This window comes from Alosa pseudoharengus, unplaced genomic scaffold (assembly GCF_046254945.1).
Source record: "Alosa pseudoharengus isolate Yale_2024_CS ecotype anadromous, Long Island Sound unplaced genomic scaffold, YU_APseudo_1.1 YU_APseudo_1.1_scf_8, whole genome shotgun sequence".
Classification (NCBI taxonomy): domain Eukaryota; kingdom Metazoa; phylum Chordata; class Actinopteri; order Clupeiformes; family Clupeidae; genus Alosa; species Alosa pseudoharengus.
Window position 1 is genome coordinate 38,746,491 of NW_027468870.1, and position 22,723 is coordinate 38,769,213.

The window sequence follows — 22,723 nt, forward strand, 5'->3', positions numbered from 1 at the left end:
TCAAAAGTGACATTTTGAATAAGGACCTTCTTGTCTGTGATGGGCAATGATCGCTTGTGCGATACTTTGTGAAAGATTCGATCATTTTGGGCGGCTGTTTTTTTTTTCTAGAAATTAACCTTTTTTGGGTAATGGGATTTTCAATTTAATAAATACAAATTGTAACTAGCGCATTCTCTGCCAAGTTTGTTACTATCACCGTCAATCGAGGTGACCAAATTACTCAGAGAACTTATGATAAGTTGGCTAATCTAACGTTAGAACACGCCTGTTTTTTAAATCAGCATGATACAGCTTGTCTATTAGCTTCTACTAGTGCATGAGGATAACATGGAGGATAACGCTACCATTACATCACTAACACTTGTTTGCTCCTTCAGTCCCAATGGATTATGAAACACATTTCAAAGACCCTGTGGAGACCCTCATGAATAATGGCTAATAATTGCTCGATAACCGTGATTACAATTTTGACCAAAATAATGGTGATTATGATTTTTGGCCTAATCTGCGGGATGCGAAGGTGAAGGTGAAGGTGAAGGTGAAGGTGAAGGTGGAGGTGGAGGTGGAGGTGGAGGTGGAGGTGGAGGTGGAGGTGAAGGTGAAGGTGGAGGTGGAGGTGGAGGTGGAGGTGGAGGTGAAGGTGGAGGTGGAGGTGGAGGTGAAGGTGTGTGCGGGTGGGAAAAGGTCTCTGTGTGTGATGGTTAAGCCCACCAGCGTGATGACTCGGCATGCTGACTAACTGCTAGCCTACCAGACCTGCAGTCCTGCTCCAGCCCCCCTCCTCCACGGCCTCTCCTGTCCCGCATCTCTCCAGCCCAGTGGAGCGAGTCTCAACAGGACGCGCGGCCTGATGGCTATCGCCCAGGCTGCACAGCTGGGAACATCTGGCCGCGAGCGAGATAAGGCAGGCCGAGCTGCCCCACCCTGCCTCGCCTGCAGTACAACTTCCTGCTGCAGCAGACCATTGCCAAATCAGCACGGTGCTGTGGCTGCAAGAAAGCTACAAATGTTGACCTGCTATGTGATAACCACAAATTGGAAGCTCAAACCATTTTGGCAAGAGAGAATAGTTTGGTGCGTAAATCGGTTTCTACATTTACAGTTTTTGGTATAAATAATAAAATATTACATATTAGGAATTCATTCATTAATTCAGTGCATCCATAGCTGGAAGCCATGGATTCATGTGTTCCATTTGCTCTTTATGCTATGGAGTGCACACATTTTAATCATACCAAAGCACATTATATGCAAACACATTTTTGAATGATATTGTGCCACATGCCAAGGGGATTGCTTATGGATCTATAGACCATTTGTAAAAAGCTCCGTGGAGTTCTAAAGGGGTCATTCTACATTCCAGGTACATAACTGGGACAGACACACAACAGGTTGTATTCAGATCTGGGACATTTTTGCTCTAGCCATGTTTTTATTGTCATTAGATATATGGAATTGCCCCAGATCGGTGAGGGGATTTAAAGGAGTGCCAAACAAAACAATTCCATCAATGAATGTGTGCTGTAGGGGCATATCAGACACACAAGTTTAATGATGTGTGCTGACTACCCTATATGTGTGTGTCACTGCCTGTGTGTATGTGTGTGCTGTTTTTCCCACACCTGAATAGGCGCCAGCTGTTTAGACGACCATTGAAATGTCTGCCATAGGCTCAGTCTAAGTGAGTGATGACAAAGGCAACTGCTGAGCCCAGGCTTTTGGTTGTTGTTCTCTGAACAAAGTGCACAAATGTACCTCCACAAGAGCAATCGGGCCAGTGTAACGACTGTTTAATGATAGAATCGATCATCCACAGACACCAGTAGGGACACTGAACAATAAGCTCTGATATCTGGTCCTGAAGATATCATAGTCACAGCACCTCAGTATTGACGGGAACAATAGCAGTGTCCAGGCAAACCATTGTCTATCCCTCTCAAAGACTTTGGTGGCTGTTATAGAGAAGAAACCAGAAAAGAAATCATGGTTAAGGAGTTGTGTATGTAGTGGTGTTTATGATGTAGGGAGATGCATCTGTCAGGGTGTACAGTGATTGGCTCTTAAGGTCTGGCTGATGCGCAAGGCAGAACATGAATCATCCCTGAGGAATGCTCTGGTGTTTTTGGCATTTGAGACATGAGCATATTGTTGTGCTTTTTTCCCTTTTTGTAATCAAGTGCCTATAAATAGAGGACTGGACACTCCCTGAGCATGAGGCTGTAGGAGCACTTAATATCCCAAGTGTTGGACAATGGTGACCTGAAATAGTGTGAGCTCTTGCACTTGTGTTCTTTGGAGTATATTTTACAGCCTACCTCAGAGTACACATTTCACAGATGGCCGAATTCCTTTGAAAAGGTTAAATTTCCAAAATGACCTCTAGGTCCTGAATGTAGTTTGCCTCCACATTAGTTCCCTTTTGAGGGTCTGTACATACCTCTCCACATTCACTGTTTGCTCTCTCATTGGGGAACACTGTTTAACTTTTGGTGGGAAAAAGTAGTGCTTTTATATAGTTATCATAACTTGATTCCGGATTTTGTTTCCATCCTTAACACCATGCATTGAAAGATTGATATGTACATTCTGAACATTGTCCATTAAACAGTAAATAAATTCTGTGGTTTGGATATCCATGTGAATGACTCTGAAGGCGATGATTCACAGGGTAACATTTTTTTAGCGATGTTGCCAGGCAGTGTTACTGACCGATGTTATTTGGGCACTTTCCCACTGATATTGGGCAAGACATTTTCATCTGGAGAAGGTGAATCATCGGCAGGCAACTTGTTGCAGTCATCCAATCAGAACATTGGAAACCTGTCACGTTATTGCCGGGCAACATTGCTGAAAAAAATCGCCCCATGTAAACCTCAAGGCTGTCAAAGATGGTGGTGATGTGAGGTAATGTGTTGGCAGTGTGAGCAGCTTCTTGTGAAGCATGTAATGAAGATGTGAAGATGAATGGTTAGGTGGCTTTTCTTCATCTATTTTATTGGCTCCATTTGGGATTCTCTTCAGGCCACGATTGGGAGAATCTGGCTCACGAGTCATTCTGAATAAAATGATAAAGTGAATCAGATTTCACTTCGTCATATTATTGTTGCTATTTACAGATTGCCTGAGCCAATGGAGAGCTGCTGTAGAAGAAGAGTGCATTAGGTACCTCTTTAAGCACTAAGACGAGCATTTTTTGTTTTGCATTTGGCAAGGACACAGCCTGGTGACTGGGGATTATGGCCTTGCAGTGTTTACAATAAATCTGCAATTAGCTGACTAAGTGGTGCAGAGTGCAGTTACTGTCGAAAGAGTTTTGCAAGCTGTGAACATGGATACTCCCTCAAGTCAAGAGCCATCCTTTTGTTTGGCATCGAAAAAATACAAAATGCATTAGATTTTTCCAGATTTCTCCCAGACTCTTATGTTAGTCACACAGTGCCTTGTAAATGCTCTTAAACATTGATATTTTGTGTTACACGGCAGTAAAAAGTCTATTCATCCAAAATATTTTAAGACAATTTGACGCAGTATCAAATGTACGGATGCTGTGCTCAAAGAAAATTTGTATTGGGCACAGCTTGGCACTATACTTTTAAATGGTGAAATCCCTTGCAGAGATATTTTTGTTGGTTGTTGGATATGTTGCAGTACTTGTCCTTTGGCCTCAAGGCTACTACCACAGTATACTATTGCCTGTATCTCTGTACAACACAGTGTAAGTGTTGTCAACATTTATAAAGATTTTCTCTGACTTTTCTTTGATTGTTATTGGCTGTAAGCAGCATATACACCTGTGCTTTGGCATTAAATTGGGTGGTTGGTTAGTGGCTGGAATCGTGTCTAACCTTTGAAGTACACACAGTGTCATGTTTGCTTTCCATGCACAGTAAATGGGTGGCTTTCCAGTGTAGTTAAACAAAGCCAATTGGTTCAGTCATTTGGACAGAAGTATAAGTGAAGGTAATTGGAGCATGTTAGCAGTATTGATTTGTGAAGCGATGTGAAGAATTGCATGCTATGCTGCCAAGCTACTGATACTGACACCACTGACATGCTCACAATGGGCCAGTGTTGGGATGGGCTTTGAAGGATTTGGACTGGACCTATGAAATAGATATCCCCATTATCAGTGACTGTAATTGTTTGCATTCTGTGAACTCAATAATGAAGCACACTGGTCTTTATGTTGTGGAAGGTACACTGTCTTGTAATTGTAACTGCAACTAATCTTAAGATTTGTGTTGTGCAAAGTCATAGTGCTGATCAGCAATGTATATTGTGGAATAGGTTTCAGTAGAAAGATGTTTATAAAAACAGCTGCCATTGGTCTTAACTCAAATATAGAGCAGCTGCAGCCAGCTGATCAGAACCAAACATGCTGTTAGGCTGGTTAAATGCATTCAATACATCCAGCATCATCTTGAAAGGAAAGAACTAGAAACTTCTGCATTGATGGACAGTTAGAAGAGTGAATAAATGTTAATAAATAAATGTTTGTATTGTTTTCTTTTTTTTTTAAAAATACCCCTGAAGAGGTGGTACTGTCATGATGAATATTCACATGAACTCATGCTTCCTAAAGTGTCTGGAACTGACTAAACCACTGTACATACACAGTACACCAAATTCATACCACATTTTAAAAAACTAAATTCTAACTAAATCAGATATCATCAAAGGTTGGAATGTCCTGGTGACATAACTGACCACATTTGCTTTGGACGGGTGTTGTCATCATTTCCCTGTGCACTTGTAGAATGTTTTCATGTATCAAGAGGGATAAGCACTTCTGTGGGCTTGTTGGCAGTTCCAGCCTTTAGAAAACAACATGGAAGTGAAGCACATCATAAGCTGCCAGTGTGCTGCTCAAGCCCATGTCCCTGTGTTCCAGTAGTGTAAACACAAGCCCAACAAGCGTCTTATGCACACAGCTGACTGACAAGACGGGAAAACTGCAATGTAGTCCAGAAATCACAAGTAAACACTTTATGCAAATAAAAAAGACCTGGTCAACTTTTGATTCGTTATCACCCTGAAAGACTCTTGTCTTGATATTGTTTGTCAATATTGATGGTAGATAAATGTGTAGATACAAATGGTCAAGTGGTGGTGGTCCTAGTTTAGATCCAGATGTAGTGGCACTGCTGCTGACTAAAAGGAATGCCAGGGAGATTTTTGACCCGCCTCACAAAAAGCCAATCCTCCTTGGTTTTACAACCTTCTTACCTGTGACGTTACAGTTACTTCCTTCTTTGGGCTTTGTTGTCTTTGATCACTCAAAATAATGATTGTATTTTATGGAGTGGGGTCCCGTAGAGGGTGCAGTCCTCTTGTCCTCTCTGATGGCTAGTGGCTCAGATACCAGTGTTCGATGGGCTATATACAGAAGTCATCATCAAATGCTCCAAATGTAAAGCACTTTGAGCTGCATTCTGTGTATGAAAGGTGCTATACAAATAAAGCTTATTATTATTATTATTATTATTATCATGCCTTTACCATGCTTTTTCATCCTTGACCTCTGTAGTGGCCGCATGTAGAGCAGTCTGCAGCAGTGATTTTGAAGTATTTGTTAAAGTGGTCAGCTAGATTCCCTCTGCATCTACCATGCTACCTGTGTGTTACCTTCTGACTGAAGACTGATTCTTCATGCGTGTTCCTGGTGACTTCCTGAGATTTTTTTTTTGAAAGAGTTCCTTATGTAGTGATTCAGTGAGTCTGGCTTTTGTAGTGGCGAGACATATTCAACCTGACATTCACACCCGGGGAGGAGAAAGGCCGAGAGCACCGAGATCAGCGTGGAGCCCCAGGGCAGGAGGAGAGGTCAGGAATCCTAATCTCTAACCATGATCCACACTGACACCCAAGTGACCACGGCATTGGCTGTGTGGTGGTGGCCGAGGGCATGACTAACCAGGCTTGTGATTTCGTGATTTACTAGCGACGAAAACGAGGAGTGTGTTTAGTAAACGTGGGCACTTTTAAGTGCATTAGCGGACCGTTATGGTAAGCATCTACTGCGGATGACTGCAGCCATTTACCTTACTGTATAGGCGGAATTACAGTACAGGCATTTTCTGTCTTTATATGTGCTGTGCTTCCTCGAGAGCCTAACCGTTTACATTGGCTCTGTTAGTGTAAAGGTGTAAAGCTGTTCACTCACAGCACTTGTAGATATGGTTATGAACACTAGCATACTGTACATGACTGTAGCCTGATATTTATGTGCAGAAGAACATGGATGTACTTGAGGCACACTGTGCGGTTTGTTATGTCTGCTTTGGAACTGATTGGACTCCTCTCCCTATGGGAGCTGTGCACGTTTACATATGTGTTTGTCTCTGTAGAGGCCCATGTGTGGTGCAACTGTACAGCCATTAGATGTGTTTGTCTCTGAGGCCCATGTGTGGTGCAACTGTACAGCCATTAGCTGTGTTTGTCTCTGTAGAGGCCTATGTGTGGTGCAACTGTACAGCCATTATCTGTTTTTGTCTCTGTAGAGGCCCATGTGTGGTGCAACTGTACAGCCATTAGCTGTGTTTGTCTCTGTAGAGGCCTATGTGTGGTGCAACTGTACAGCCATTATCTGTGTTTGTCTCTGTAGAGGCCCATGTGTGGTGCAACTGTACAGCCATTAGCTGATGGCGCTAATACTCATGCTCATGGACCCTCTCCCCGTATCGTGCCCGTTGTGTTGTCTTGGTCAATAGCTCTGAGGTGCTGCTGTTGTTGTGGGTGAAGGGATTTGATAACATCCTGTGGTTGTTGGTCCAAGTTAAGAATCAGAGACGTTGAGTTGATGCCAATGCTGCAGTTTAGACTGGGCATCCCCAGGGAAGCGTTCACCTCAAATAACTCCAAAGGCCCTCTGCATCCTCCATGGTCTTGAGGAAACCATGTCATTCTAAATGCTTTTGCCTATAGATTATATCAAGAAAGCACAACATTGTGTCTGTTTAGTCATGGAATTTGAACAACAAGGCTACTAAATATTCACTTGAATATTTTGATACGTTTGAGGACACTCAAAATAAGTCGAGGTTTCGATGAATCACTGTGGTAGCACATAGGATTTAACATGAAGTGCATCTGTGCCCAAACTGGCTATGGAATACCACATGCCTAACTGTTGCACTGTTGTTTATACTGTCGCAGCCACCTGGCCTGACGTCATCATACTCAATTCAGAATTTGAGTCTGATACTGCTCCATTGGGACATGATTATGTGGCGTGCTTCAACTGATACAGGGGGAAAATGCCTCTGCACCCAATTGGATAGTCCTAACCAATCAAAGCAATGAAATAGCTTACCGTGAATCCTGTAGGAAGAACACTCAAACCTCGAATCATCCTTCTTCTGCACAAATGCCTTAACATTGTTTTCTGGTCGTTTTAAAAGTTATTGCGCTGTCAATATCTTGTACAACACACAATAGTGAAATCTAAATATCTAGCTTCTAGCAACAGCATTTTTGTTGCTAACAAAATCAACCAAAGTGTGCTCAGGTGACGTGATGGTCGAGGCACTGTTGCTCATCTGTCATCACTGTACAAAGCCCGCCCAAACAATTTGATTGGTTCTAATCGCATTGGTTCGGGCATAGTTGTTTCTCAATGGAACAAGTCCAGACTGAATTTCGCACCTCAAAGTTTGTGGGCGGGGCTACGATCGGGCTGGCTTTCCAGGCTAGCACCCGCCCACTCTCATGCTGTACTATGACAGTTCAGTTAAACTGCCAAAGGTACCGTCTTTGATCTATGCACTAATTATGACAATTTTGACAAAGTCCAATGTTCCACCACTTGGATTTTCTTGGATTTTCATGGACTTTTGATATGTGATATTGAAAAGTTTCATGAACTGGATGCAACAAAAATGATTTCTGTTGCAATTAGTTTTGGGTTGGGTTAAATTTTCTCACAGATTGCCTGGACTACAAGTCCTTGCCGATGTGTGGGGACCGGCTGGCATGCTGGGTTCCCCTGGGCGGACTGGGCTGTCTGGGCTGCTGGAGCTGTGTGAAGCCTCCACTCTGATCCTACCCTCCGGGGGCCACAGCAACAGCACTACTGGTGCCGGGGCCTTGGTCTCCCTCTTTGTTTTTTTTTTTATCTTTAGTAGTTAGGCTTTTTTTTCTCTCAGTCCTTTCTCTTTCTCTCTCCTCTCCTCTCACTTCCCCCTAGCCACCCCTCCCCGTCCTCCGTCCATCGCAATCGTAATAAAACGTGAACGGACAGTCTAGCGTGAAGAAATGTATGTCCCCGAGCCGTGTGGAGATGCTGCCCGCTCAGCTCACATGCTCATCAGGGTTACTGGGGCAGAAGGAGCGCTGGGCTCCACTCCACTCCCCACAGGCCCTGGAGATGAAACAAGACCAGACCAGTTCAGACCAGTCCACAGCCCCATCCTGGAGGCCCTGAGGACAGGCAGGAAGGTGGAGGAGGTGGAGGAGGTGGAGGCCGGACAAGGAACAAGGTGTTGCAGCCATGATAGAAGCCACACCTTTCCTTAATTATCTTGTCAGGCTCATCAGCTGCACTCTCCGTACAGAGATTTACGAACAGGATATTTTAACCAGCTCTTTATTGCCTGTTACTACCACAGGCAATATATCTGACAGTATAGCAGACCTGTAGATTTCGTTCACTACTAAAGTAAAACTGATGACAAAGTTGACTAGTGTGAATAGTCTACACTATGATGGACAGATTACTGTGAATAGTCTAGACTATGGTGGACAGATTAGTCTAGACTATGGTGGACAGATTACTGTGAATAGTCTAGACTATGGTGGACAGAATACATTACATTACTTTACATTACATGTATTCATTTAGCAGACAGCAGGGGCGTCATGCAAGACAAAATTCAGGGGGGGCACAATCAGCCTTTTTTTTGGGGGGGTATTTTAGAGGGGGGCCGGAGATTTCTCCCCCTGGAAATTTTTAAATTCTGGCTGCTAAACATACCATTTCAATGCAGTTTGGGAGGGACAGAAATACCTTAACAGAGCAAACAGCAACCCTCCTCTATCTGAGGACTAAGCTAAAGTATCTATTTTGTATCTATTCTAAGTTCATGTAAAACACATAGGTTGGTGAAAGAACTGTAAGCTCAAATTCAGCTCATTAAAGTGTAAGTTCATTAAAGCATGTTTAGACACACACATTTACACTTAGGCCTACTACACATGATTTTAAAAACAGTACCATTGCAGTTATGATTTGAAATTGATATGTGACCTAAGAACAATCTTACATTAAAAAAGGTTCTGAGGTCTGAATTTGTCTGCTCAGAAATTAAATTATTTTAATCTTAATTCATGTGATGAAGGAATTTGAAAGAAGTTTGATAGGTTTCAGTGCTGAGTAAGGTTAACACAAAATATTTGAATATTTTACTAGGCCTACTAGTAGCCTAATCTATTTTTCATTACCATTATGGCAAGCAATAGGCCACCTCATTTGTAAGTTGCTACCTGCAAATCATGAGCAAGTGACCTGATAATAAAGTTATGAGCACATGAGAGAGAGTATTATACTTTCTTGCCCTCTACATCACGTCATAGCAATCCTATTTATATAAAACAACTTTAGGAGCTCATTTTGAACGGATACCCTATCCCTTTTCACTACATGGATAAGCTGCCAGATACGTGAAGAGAACAAGTGGAGAAACATCCAACGCGATGCCTTGGTAGACCTAATGTTATTAGGTTGGATTTTGTAGTCACTGCAAATTGAACACCCCATGAAACTGGAAACAATTGAACCAGGAGACTTAATACTACTGCTATGTGTAATATTTGTAAGAGTAGGGGAGACCGGGGCTGGTTGGAACAGGGGCAGGTTGAAACACTGTTAATATCCAGGCTACTAGAGGGAGCTGCAACAAAATTCCAACACTAAACTGACGGCCTTATTGAGTAGCGTAAACTCACGTATGTAACTGGTCTCCAGGTCGTTAACCCTTTAGGTGAGAACAACTTTTTAATTTTTAAAACTTAGAATATGCACCTCCCACTAAATACATCCTAGAAGGGTAATAGTTAGGGATATAAAAAAAATATTGATTATAATTGATTGCTAGGGGACTCATCTATAATTTAAAATGAAGTTTGAAAACCTGAGGTGACTGATATTAGCAGGCTAACAGCATTTGTGCAAAAAAGTTTGACCTAATGTGGGCGGGGCAGGTTGGCACACTGATTTTGGGGTTGGTTGGCACATACATTCCCTATGGCTATTTTGTGACAAATCTATAAACTTTGTATTTTATGCATAAAAACATCATCAATCTTTATTTTAACATTGTTATTGTAATTACTGAACATAGTTTTACATTTGGAAGCATTTCAGACATTTTTAAACATTTGAATTAAAAAAAAAATCGGTAGGAACCAAATTGGTCTTGACGATGGGCCCTACTGAAGAAAAACACACAGGAAAGACATCAGCAAAGCCCTACAGGCAGCCCAGCCTAGGCTACCTAGGCTAGCACGTGCCCCCTTTATTTCAATGGGCATGACGCCACTGGCAGTGGCGCAGCAGAAGGAGTTTTGGTTTAAAAAACAGAGCATGATTTGGGATTCTTCGTTGTGTCTGTCTATTTATAATTCTTATCAGCATTGTACTGTAATTGCTTCTGAGCAACTACTTGATAAGTCTTTTTCTGGATTCCCTGTGGGTGAAAAGTCAAGTTGCGAAGGCCTCTCCTTGCATAATGTTGTTTTCCCATCAAATGACTTCTGATGAAGAGATACTCCGAGTGGTACACTGAGCATTCGCATTTGGGCAGAGCGACCACTGCAAGAATTTAACAAGCTTACGAGCTTAACTTGACAAACAAATGCAAATAATCTGAAATAATAACAAAAGCCAAAAATTGACCGAGAGGCCAAGCCATAGTAATCCAGAAGCCAAGAATTACCCCGACGTGAGCCGCTCAGTAAAAGTGTGTGGTGGTCGCTGGCAGCCTCCTCCATCCCGGCCTACCCTCCTCCTCCTCCTCCTCCTCCTCCTCCTCGGCCATCTTTGTAAATAATTAGCCGTCTCCAGGGCCCAGAGCCAGGCAGGCACACATGCATCGTTTTGTTTTCCTTCTGCGTGCGTGCGTGCGTGCGCGCGGTAATGCTCTTGTGCGGAGAGCACTACGATTTCTCTCTCATTGTTGTGTTTCGATCTGAAGGCTGCCTGTGCTCTGTCTGTTTGCCTTGGAGCCGTGCATGCGTCTAGCTGACTTCAGACACACTTACATGGAGACAAAGATACATAATATTATGTCCTTTATCCTTGTCTTCATGTCAGCCATGCAGCCTTGTTTGAGTCTTTTCCAACTTTGCATGTGCTGGAGTCTACTATGTTCACAATCTGAGCATTCGGTATGCCTTCCCTTTTTGTCTTGATATGATCATTTATTTAAACTTGTCTCTGTTGACAAGTGTCTCTTGTGATAGCAGGCCTACAAATGGGCCAAAATACTTGCAATCATAATAAACTCACTTGTGATATTCAATCTACAAGTTATGAAACATGACTGCTCTGACAATTTACATAAAGGAATATTTAGGGGAAAGCCTTGTAAATGATTTCCTAATAAACTCCACATTATGCAACAGCTTGCTGTAATTTGCGACAAGTGTGGAATTACTGCGGTAAGCAGATTGTGTGCTAAGCACTCTGCCAAACCGAAACTTGTTGATGGTGAACCGGTTTATGGAGGCTTTTTTTTTTTGCTTTATTAATCCTTTTACTCAACTATGTTATTTTCCACATTTGTGGTCCCATTCAACAGGAGTGTCACCTGCAATCAGTCTATTCTTTAATCCTGATGGTGCACATGGTGCCCAGGCCTGGCAAAGAAGAGGTGAAAATGGGATTCTTTGGCCAGTGCTGGTATGCTGAGAAAATGACAGACAGATCCAGCTTCTTTTTGTTAAAATAGGCCCCTCTGCCTTATGGAAAAAGGGAATGTCCTGTGAGACCTTTGTGTCTGTATGCTTTGTTGAGCTGTCATTGTCATTTTCTGGACCAAAGCGGCTATTTTTAACTGCCCAGTTCTCAGTCATTTCCTACCTAACCCTCAGCCCATTTCCAAGTGACTACGTTTCAAGGACCAAATATCAGCAGAGATTCTTTGCTCCCAGAGTGAGGTAGACACTGTCTTCGTTGCAAAAGCAGACTAGTTAGACTATTTTCTGGCTTGAGAGAGAAAACATTTACAGTTCATACATGGCTGCCTCTATGCGTCTAATGCAAAACTGCTCTCACGCCTCAAAGAGATAAAATCCTGATCCTTGAACAACACTGCTCTTTCATCTACTGATTTGGGCAGCATGCACTACACTGACAATCTATATTATTTCTGCATTAAGCAGCTTAAGTGCTGTGTTTTGTGGTAATGTTGTGGAAATAGGACGATGCATCCTTTTGATAAAAAGGAGACTGCATGAGTCAGAGAAGGGTTCTTGTCTGTGCCGTGGCTGGAAAGCTTGCCATTGTGTGACGGCCTTTTGGAATGTTTAGGCTCTGGGATTGTTGACCACGGAAAGCTGAAATAGAAGTTCTCAGTCAGGGAGAGAGAGCGATGAGCGAGCTTGAGACTAGCCAAATCCTGCCCCCTGCATTTCCTTAAGACCCCCACCCTTTTCCAGCACCTCCCCCACCCCTGTCACCCTTGCCCCCCCCCCCCACCCCCATTCACACATTCAGGAAATGGGAGCCCTGCCAGAAGCCCTCTCTGTTTCCGGGAATCAGTCCCACAATGCCGCTGTGTAGCTGTGGGCTCTGACGTGAGCGCCATTGTTCCCAACGCAGGGCTCATTGTTGAGGGGAAGGAACAGCAGCAAAAACAAAAAGCACCCGCGGAAGGAGTGGGGGAGGGGGGATTGGGGGGGTTAGGGGGGCAGAGAGTCTGTGCTATTTCTGTACAGAGACTCACTTAAGGTTGGAGTGCAGTATAGAGGCCTCTAATAAGAGCAGATAGGACTGCTAGCACAGAACGCCCGGGCATGTAGACCTGAGAGATGATGTGTTTGTTCAATATATGAGGACTATAGCTAGCGATAGGTAGATGAGGAGACTGTGTAGTGATTAGGGGTGGAGGAGTATTGCCAAACACTAATTGAATCACTGATAGTATGATGACTGAAGTGGCTGTTACTTCATATAGGCTACACAACTGTTTACCTTCCCGATACAGATAGTGGATTTTAGGCTATGCACAAATCATCTGACTACAACAAATAAAGTTTGCATAATGGGAGCAGTTCTAGTTCTTATTTGATTTAGTCCCCTGTAGTTCTTGTTCAATTTCTTAACGTAATGTAAATAACGTAACCTAATTAGTTTGAGTAATACTGAAAGGGCTCAATCTCTATAGAGAGTGGTCCTTGTATTGTTTTGTATTTTATTGTATTGTTTAGAGACTGCCTTATCTCCTGTGTGGCCTGTGAGTCACATCCCTAATCCTGGGTTACAGAAGAGGTTGATGGCAGAAGCTCCTTTGATAGGAATCAGGAGGTTGTGGGAAAAGTCATCTCACAGGTGGGCTCAGCTCATGGAGAATGAACACCCCAGCAGTGTTTTTATCTTGGTGGATCACAGCGAACGGCGTGGGAGAACAATAGATAATCATGGGTTTCCTAACGGTGCGTGGTGTGTGCTTGTGGGTGCCACATGGGAAAATGAACTGAAAATGACGAAGTGTCACCTAGGAGCGGGAACTGGAAGGGGTTTTTTGACATGCTTTTTGGAGTGTTGATGGATTGTCACTGGGATTCTGCCTCATTCTTTCCCATTTCCTTTCCTGCAGGTTTCCCAAAAAAACTACCAGGTGAGAGGGGCTCTCCAACACTTCCTGCTGTCCACATGTGCCTTGTGAAAGAGCTCCCCAGTGTGGGAAAAATGAGAGGATGAATGCATGTGTTGTACATGTCACTTAGATTAATATTAAATTAAGAGGAGTGTGTCTGTGTGTGTGTCTGTATCTGCCTGTGTCTGCCTGTGTGTGTGTGTATGTGTGTGTGTGTGTGTGTGTTTGTGTGTGTGTCTGTATCTGCCTGTGTCTGCCTGTGTGTGTGTGTGTGTGTGTGTGTGTGTGTGTGTCTGTGTGTGTGTCTGTGTGTGTGTCTGTATCTGCCTGTGTCTGCCTGTGTGTGTGTGTGTGTGTGTGTGTGTGTGTGTCTGTGTGTGTGTGTGTGTGTGTGTCTGTATCTGCCTGTGTCTGCCTGTGTGTGTGTGTGTGTTTGTGTGTGTGTGTGTGTGTGTGTGTGTGTTTGTAGGACAGGAAGTATTCTCGGCAAGGACCATCCCCCGGACAAGAAGTCCAAGAGTGACAAGCCAGCTGTCTCCTCCTCCAATGAGTTTGATCCCACAGGTAATAAGCCACAGTGCACACAAAACTCACACAATAACACACCAGCACACACAAAGCAATAGCCCACGAGTGATCCATGGGGCTCAAACCAACTTTAAATGTCTTGGTAAAGTCACTGTGTCGGCCCAAAGCCTTATATCTCTTACTTTGTTGCCATAGTATTGTAGCACAGCCAAGTTGGCTTCTATCTCTTCCTTTGCTCTCATAGTAGTGTAGCGGAGCCAAGTTGGCTTTATTCAGATTCAGTTCTATCTTATCCCACTTTTCCTCACACTCCTTTCTGAAATATTTATGTAAACTGGAGCTGGAGTAAAAAAAATACACCTTTAACTACCTACAGTGGGCTCTGCCGTCAAAACGACTTAATGACCCGCAATCTCGCCACCCATCAAGTTTCCTGTGCCGCTGCCAGTTTTGTGATTTCATAAACACTGTGCGGCCCTCATCATAGCAGTGTCACTGCCCTTAGCCGGCCTGTTGTTGCGCTGAGCAGTGAGACTGGCCTCTGCTGTCTCTGCCGTCCATAAGTGCGTATGCGCCTGGGTCTCAGAGCCAGACTGTTTACTCGAGTGCCCTCTTCACCATGATTGACGTGGCATGCTATTGTAAAAAGGATGCTTGCAGCTTATCGCTCTCACAGACATGCCAGCGCTTGTGCCACTGGATAGGGGTGACGCCAGGGGAGGGTTATTACTGAGCTCCCATGTGGGGGTGGGAGAGCGCAGGGGTACGTGGATTTGATTCAAGGACAGGTGCCACGGCGGCGTCTTATTTAGTCAATTCCCACCAGAGGGTCTTTGATCCGATATGGCGGGGGGGGGGGGTACTGGGTTTGAAGTGTAAATCTTTAGTGTAGTCCTCAGAGTCTGTCTTGTCGGAGCTCTGCCTTTATCAGTGGAGAGCTGAGTCATAACCATCATGGCTCCTTGAGAGTATGTCTGTTAGATCAGGAATATCACTTCTAATCTCTGGAGGATAAAAGAAACACTATCCGTGTCTATGCTCCGACTGTGTCTATGTATCTCTGCTTGTGTCCTATATGGACGTCAGTGCTTTTAGCTGGATTATTAGTGAGTACACTTGAGCTGTTTTCATTCATTTCTTGCATTTTACCCTGCATGTTTTATTTGATGCATAAACAGTCTCCTATGCCTGCAACTGATTAGCCAGAATTGGGACAGTCACCACTAGAAAATTGCCATGTCATTCCTCCCCATGATGGGAGATGTTGTGGTTGGAAATGCCAAGTTAGTATGATAATTGCTATTAGAAATAGGATTGGGTGAGAGTCATCACTAGATACCACCACACAACATTGTTAAAAATGGCTACAATCCAGTTGGCAAAGTTTGAAACCAAATTATACATTTGTACTGACGTATACTTTTAATGTTGAAAGTCTCCATAGACATCTTCCTTTTTTTTTCTTGTGTTTTTCCCCCTCCTTGTTCATTTGTTCCCTCTCTCTTCTGGCTGCTGTGTCCGGGGTGTGTTCTGCTGGCAGATGCGCTGGTGCAGAACAGCAGCCTCAGCAGCAGTAGCAGCAGCAGCAGCAGCTGTGTTGTAGCCGACGGAAAGCCCGAGTCCTGTGGTAAGCTGACGCTGACGCTGACGCTGACGCTGGTGTTGGTGCTGCTGTGGCTTCCTCCTCCTCTGCCTGCCCGTGTGTGTGTTTGTGCGCGGTCTCTCCCACTACCCAACACATTGCTCCATTCCTTACACTCGCACACACACACACACACACACACACACACACACACACACACAAAATCTTTCTTTTGGCCTGGAATTAACTCTTTAGACTTACCATGTGTTGTTAACAGTTTCCTGGTTAGAGGGTGTTTGCTCTATATAACCTGTTTTTTCCTTCTCTGGATTGAGGACCTCACTGCCACCGCCATAACAGCTTCTATTTAACGAGAGAACATTATTTATCAATTTGCCCATACAAATATAGCTGTGAGCATTCAAAAAAACATGCATGCAGCTGTTGGTATAAAAGAGGAAAAGGGAAGTGACATTTTGGAGGGAAGTCTTTGGCAAATTACTTGAAAAGTGTAGAACCACTTTTAAAAAAAGTGCCACTACCATTAGATGAGTGGAGTTAATTAGGCACTGTCTTTTATTTCTGCAGAGTTAATTAGGCACTGTCTTTTAGTTCTGCATCAGGTTGTTCATTATCCAGACTTGCTAATATCTGTCAGCCCTAGTAAATATGGTCAAGCTGTCAAGCCCAGGAGTATAATGTTTGAATAGTAAGGAAGTAGATTTGCACAGTACGATGTAGGCTATAGCATGCAATTGATGGTCTGGGGCTAATGACTTATCCTATTGCTTATCCTTCTTTTTTATGATGGCTACTTTGTACTGAAGGGTGCAGTGAGCGTTCCCGTTTTGCCTTTGGTTTAATAACCCGTTCACAATCACAAGCAGCTTCATTTGAATGGGCTTGTTCTGAGAGCATGTGAGCACAGTTTGGTAACACACACACTGATTCCCACTGAGATCTACTGCTGAACGCCAGCAGGCCACTCCTCACCTCCATGCTCATGAGTGTCCGTCTGCATATCATGCTGTAATGCCCAGCTTTATCCCTGTGTGCTGTCCACTGTAGCTGAGCAGTCGAGAGACATACAGTCCTAGTGGATGTGTGGACAGTTGACACTTTTGCCTGTCGTGCAACTGTTACGACATGATGCTGATGTCTCTCCAGGGTTTTCTCTCTCTCTCGTGAGAGAGACGAGTATCTCAGCTGAATCTCTGTTTGTGAGACTGGACGCAGCCAGTCTGAGCCACCAGCGTCCAGCGTGGCTGGATATCTGTATTCCAAGTCCTCCACCTTGGAAGTCACTTTGTCTGGCGGCCTTCCGTTGACCCTAACATGCACCGCAGACTCAAGCACATTTTGCCCTGAGATGGTGGCGCCTGTGCTTGCCAAGCTCATCCTTTTATCTGACTCTTCATAAAGGGTAATCATGACTCTCTCTCTCTCTCCCTCATCCCCCATTCACCTCCTCCCCTCGCATCTCTTCCTCTCAACACCTGTTGCCTGCACCCCTCCCCTCTATTTCTTCTGTTCTTCCTTTCTTTCCTTCTTTCTTCTTTCTATCTTTCTTTATTTCTTTCACTCCCCGCCTCCCTTGTCTTTCTCCTCTGCTCCCTACCCAGGGCTTGTTCAGCGTTGTGTCATCATTCAGAGAGATGAGAATGGCTTCGGCCTGACCGTCAGCGGAGACAACCCAGTGTTTGTGCAGCTCGTCAAAGAAGGTGAGGCTATGTTTCCTTTCCACTCTCCCTCCTGTCGCTCGCCGTTCCACACTCTGCCCCCCCCCCCACACACACACACTCCCCCTCCTCCCTTATTCTTAATTTCCTTTTCCCTCCTGTCCTGCAGATGGAGCTGCCATGCGAGCTGGTGTGCAGACAGGAGACAGGATCATAAAGGTGCGTGCATTTGCATACTGATGACGGAATCTGGAATCTGATATTAAACACTTCACAGACAACTAGCACACTGCCGTATAGACCCTTTCAACAATAAAAACAAAAACAATGCTTGAACATTCTATTTGGGCCCCAATCTACTTCCTCTGCATTAAAGGTCCAGTATGTAGGAAATAATGGAAAATAAACTGTAACCATTCCAAAAATGATCACCATATGTTGTCAGAGAGTAAGGAAACACGATGAATTGAAGTAATGGCTTATTTGACAACATTACTCTAACCCGTAAAGCACCGTAAAACCCATGAAAAAAAATGAGTTACGGGGCGGAATCTCTTGGAATTTTCGTTTATGTTTTGAACGATTAATTCTAGAATAGCGTATTAATAATGGGCTAGCGCGTCCTCCTATTTGGGTTGCCAAATTAGCAAAGGCCAACTGTCAACAGCTGTCAGTTGAAGTCATGAACGCCTACGAGAGGCAGGCAAATTTCCAAAATTAAAACAAGAAACAAATTAAGTGGACATCGGAGGAGCTTCCTGAGATGGTGACGTCTTCGTCAAACGAAGAATATCAAATCTGACGCAGAGCTGGCCATATTTCTCCACAACAGGTAGCCTAGGCTAAACTTCATCTGCATCGCTAACTTCAGCTAAATATGTTAGGCCTACGTTGGTTAGAGAGGTATGTTTTGTTTTCCCTGTTTCTGTAATGTGTAGCTGGGTCATGGTTGGAGAAACGTTAAAGCAGCTGCAGGTCAACTAATGTTAGCTAAGTCTTTATTACATCTGGCAACCCAGAAGAGGCTCGCGTCTGGTAGTCTTGAGAACGTTCACCAGTGTTTTGATTTTGGCCTACAGAACGTTCGGTAACAATCCTACAAATCGCACCTTTAAGATAACATGGAATGTTAAAAAGGAAGTCTTGTGGGGTCAACTATGATGCTGATAATGGAACTCTCTTGAAAGGGTCTATAACATGGAGTCGCATACCACACACCATGGCTAGATGGATCAAAAAGCATGCTAGAATGTTTGCCGTTGATGTTCCTGTGTCCATCTTTAATGAGCCTGATCTGATACCGGTCATCTGTGTGTAGCCATAACACAGGTTAGGAACCACCAGATAAGGGGCTGTCTGTCCCACTGGTCATCTGTTTAGATGGCATTATGTCATCTACTGGCAAGAGGCAGAACTGCAGTTTCCAATTTTCAATTGCATTGGGCCTCCTGTATTCTGATACATTGTTTTCATTGATTGTTTAAATCTTAACACTTATGACTAATATATTTTCCCCTCTTTTCTAGGTCAATGGAACATTAGTAACACATTCAAACCATGTGGAAGTTGTTAAGTTGATAAAATGTGAGTAAAATATCACTTTTCATCACATGGGTCAGATAATCTCTTCAGTGATGCACCATTGACCCCCCCCTTTTTTCTCTCTCTCATTCTCTCTTCCTCCCTCCCTCCCCCCCTCTCTCTCTCTCATCCCCCCTTCCTCTCTCTCCCTCTCTCTCTCTCTCTCTCCCTCCCTCCCTCTCTCCCTCCCTCCTTCTCTCCCTCCCTCCCTCCTTCTCTCTCTCTCTCCGTCTGCAGCGGGCTCCTATGTGGCCCTCACGGTGCTCGGCCGGCCTCCAGGGCTGCCTCAGATCCCACTGTCCGAGGGCGAGGGCGACTCGGGGTCCCTCTCCCTCTCCTCCCCGCACTCCCCCGGCCCCACCACAGGGGAGCGCTCTTCCACCTCCTCCAGCCCCTCCGACCGCGTCACCTCCCCCCTTCCTGCCTGGGTGAGAGAACACGTGCCTCATGCACCATATTAGCCGCTGAATCATCCTTTCCACTCTGAACTTTCAGTGTGTGTACCAAATATGTCTCCATAGACAAAGTGCTATATTGAATATGAATGATTTTAGGGTCACTTCATGATATCTGACATCTTGACAATAGGATGGCCATGTAATGTTTTGTGTTCCGAGCCTTCTTACTCAGTGACTCCATGTTTTCTCCTAGGAGGAGAACAGCACAGCGTACAACCAGAAGGTGGATATCGTGCACCTGCAGAAGATGCTGACAAAACAGCAGCACAATCACCAGGCAAGTGTGCTTCCTGTGCTAATGGTGCGCCATCTGCACACTGACTGGGGGTGGACAGGGAGACTCCCAGGGGGGACTTGTGTTGTTTTGTTGTTGTTTGTGCTTGTTGATCTCCATGGCTACTCATCGAAAGTCTTTGTGTGTGTGTGTGTGTGTTCACACACACACACACTCACTCACTCACTCACTCACTCACTCACTCACTCTCTCTCTCACACTCACACACACACACACACACACACACACACACACTCTCTCTCTCTCTCTCTTCACTTCTGGTGCTTTCCTTGTGTAACCACCTTAATCTCACTTCTCTCTTCCGGGGGATTCAGCACACACACACAGTCTGGAGTATCCTTGGGTGTTGTAACAGTAGCGCATATGCGGCTCAGTCGGTGGTGTGTATCCTGACCTCTCGTCCACTGCAGGCCATGAAGGAGGAGTGCAGCAGGAACCCCTCTCCCAAACTACTGAAGGAGATCCAGGAAGCCAAGAAGCACATTACACTGCTCCAGGGACAGCTGAGCAAGGCTACAGCAGCTGCACAGGTGCGTACACACACACACACACAGAGACGCACAGAGAGAGACACAGAGAGAGACACACACAGAGAGACACAAACAAGAAACCTTTTCCTCAACAAATTTAACTCGGAAATTCCTAATTTTAATGAACTTAATGACATATCAAAATTAAAGATACTATTAGGAGAAGGAGATAAAGCATATCTTGCTGCCCAGTATGTATCAACATGCCACAATCTGAGGGACAATGAGAGACCTATATCGACAAATAAATACACACACGACACACACACAAACACGCAGACACACACACACACACACACACACACACACACACACACACACACACACACACACACACACACACACACACACACACACACACACACACTCTGCATCATACACTGCATTTTATTTTATTTTACCTATTTATTTTATTCTTATGAAAATCTACTGACATGTATGTGTTCAGATTTATTGTATAACTGCTTTGGCAATATAAGTGAGCTTGTCATGCCAATAAAGCATTTTTGAATTGAATTGAATTGAATTGAATTGACACAGAGAGAGACGCAGAGAGAGACATAGAGACACACAGAAAGCACTTACCTCACACACACATGCATACACACACACATACATGCATACACACATACATACACATGCCTCTTTCTTTTCCTTACATGCACATACTACACACACACACACAAACACACACACGTGGTGGTAAAAGTAGGCATTTTGTGATGGTTCCCTTTGGTATTTTTAGATCCTTGTGAACAAAGTGGTGTTACTGGAGGAGAACATTTGCTAAAGTTGTGGTAGAAAGTGATGAGTCTTGTAATTCTTTTATGCTTGTAGTGCATAAACGTTGAGATGAGCTAGGATCTGTGCTTGTGAAACACAGTGTGTGTGTGTGTGTGTGTGTGTGTGTGTGTGTGTGTGTGTGTGCGCGTGTGTGTGTGCATGTGCGTGTGTGCGTGTGTGTGTGCGTGTGTTCATTCATTGAAGCCTTGTGCCTATTCTGTCAGGATGGTGGCGTATCATCTCAGCTGTTGGAGGCTGACGTGGACGAGGTGGGCGGTGGCGAGAGTGAGCAGCCTCTGTCCTGGGCCACTGACTCAGCCCCCGACAGCTCCTGGCCCAACAGCACTGCGCCTCCTGTAAGGGCTTCTCCGCTCTACTCTACTCTACTCTACCCTACTCTGCCACACCCAACACACCAGCGCTTACAAGAATGACATTTACATTTCTATTTCATTTATTCATGTAGCAGTCGCTAATCGCTAGTTGCTAAAGACCCAGAGAGAATTCTATCAATAACGTCTGTGTGTTTGCATTTGTGTTTACTTAATGTGTGTGTGTGTGTGTGTGTGTGTGTGTGTGTGTGTGTGTTTTATTCTGCAGGCCTCTCCGTACCCAAACGCTGCCCTCCCAGATAGTCCGTGCCAAAGAGAGACCCCCTGCCACAGTCCAAAGACCACTCCCCGGGGCAGCCTGAACTCCTGCCCCTCGCCAGACACGGAGGACCTGCCAGAGCTGGTGAGTTCGGCCAGCTTCTCCACCGGCCTGTCCACAAACACCATGACTTCAAGTTGCCTTTTAAAATCAACTAATGTGATGGTTAGAGGCACTTTGTCACTTTGGACAAAAGTGTCTGCAAAATACCATAACCATAGCAAATCAGAGAAAAATACCCATCTGCCAATGAAAAGCAACCATTCTTTTAATATGGGGTTTGAGGAAATTGCTTTTTGTCTACTGTAGCTATTTGTAGCATATGTACAGTACTATTAATGTCTGTTTTTGACAGTTTGTGTGCAGTTGATTATCGCTGACATTACAGTAAATCACATGCCTGTGTCTCTGAGTAAATGGGGGTGTGGTTTTGCTGTGTGTGACACAGGTTGTGTGTTTCTCTTTCTCTTCCTCCCTCTCTCTTTCTTTCTTTCTTTCTTTCTTTCTTTCTTTCTTTCTTTCTTTCTCTCTCTCTCTCTTTCTTTCTTTCTCTCTATCTCTCTCTCTCGCAGGACTCACAGTCTAGTCTCGGCAGCCCCATGTCACGCCAACCCCCTCAGATCATCGGTGCCGAGGACGACTACTTCGGCGATACTGAACAGGACCAGGTGAGTTCGGAGTCCAGCTTTTGGTCAGTCTACCCAACGTCCACCCTAAAGGTCAGGCATGGGCCGGGCTTTTTAAGATTTAAAAATAGAACATTATTTATAACACTTTTGAGAATTGATGATGACTTCAGGATGAGCGTGTGGGGTCAAA

At 44.4% G+C, this 22,723-nt stretch overlaps 1 protein-coding gene across 2 annotated transcripts in view; it reads left to right on the forward strand.

Annotated features, from left to right (window-relative positions):
• Positions 1-22,723, forward strand: part of arhgef12b (Rho guanine nucleotide exchange factor (GEF) 12b) — a 51,438-nt gene that overhangs the window by 9,774 nt on the left and 18,941 nt on the right. Inside the window, exons 2-13 of one of the 2 annotated variants that reach the window (XM_076274709.1) lie at positions 13,818-13,838; positions 14,287-14,381; positions 15,886-15,972; positions 17,550-17,648; positions 17,776-17,825; positions 19,133-19,190; positions 19,425-19,615; positions 19,839-19,922; positions 20,351-20,470; positions 21,478-21,609; positions 21,854-21,988; positions 22,477-22,572. In XM_076274709.1, the coding sequence (XP_076130824.1) occupies positions 13,818-13,838; positions 14,287-14,381; positions 15,886-15,972; positions 17,550-17,648; positions 17,776-17,825; positions 19,133-19,190; positions 19,425-19,615; positions 19,839-19,922; positions 20,351-20,470; positions 21,478-21,609; positions 21,854-21,988; positions 22,477-22,572 (1,168 nt within the window). The remainder of the gene's footprint in view (positions 1-13,817; positions 13,839-14,286; positions 14,382-15,885; positions 15,973-17,549; positions 17,649-17,775; positions 17,826-19,132; positions 19,191-19,424; positions 19,616-19,838; positions 19,923-20,350; positions 20,471-21,477; positions 21,610-21,853; positions 21,989-22,476; positions 22,573-22,723) is intronic. The other variant, XM_076274710.1, reaches the window with a different exon arrangement.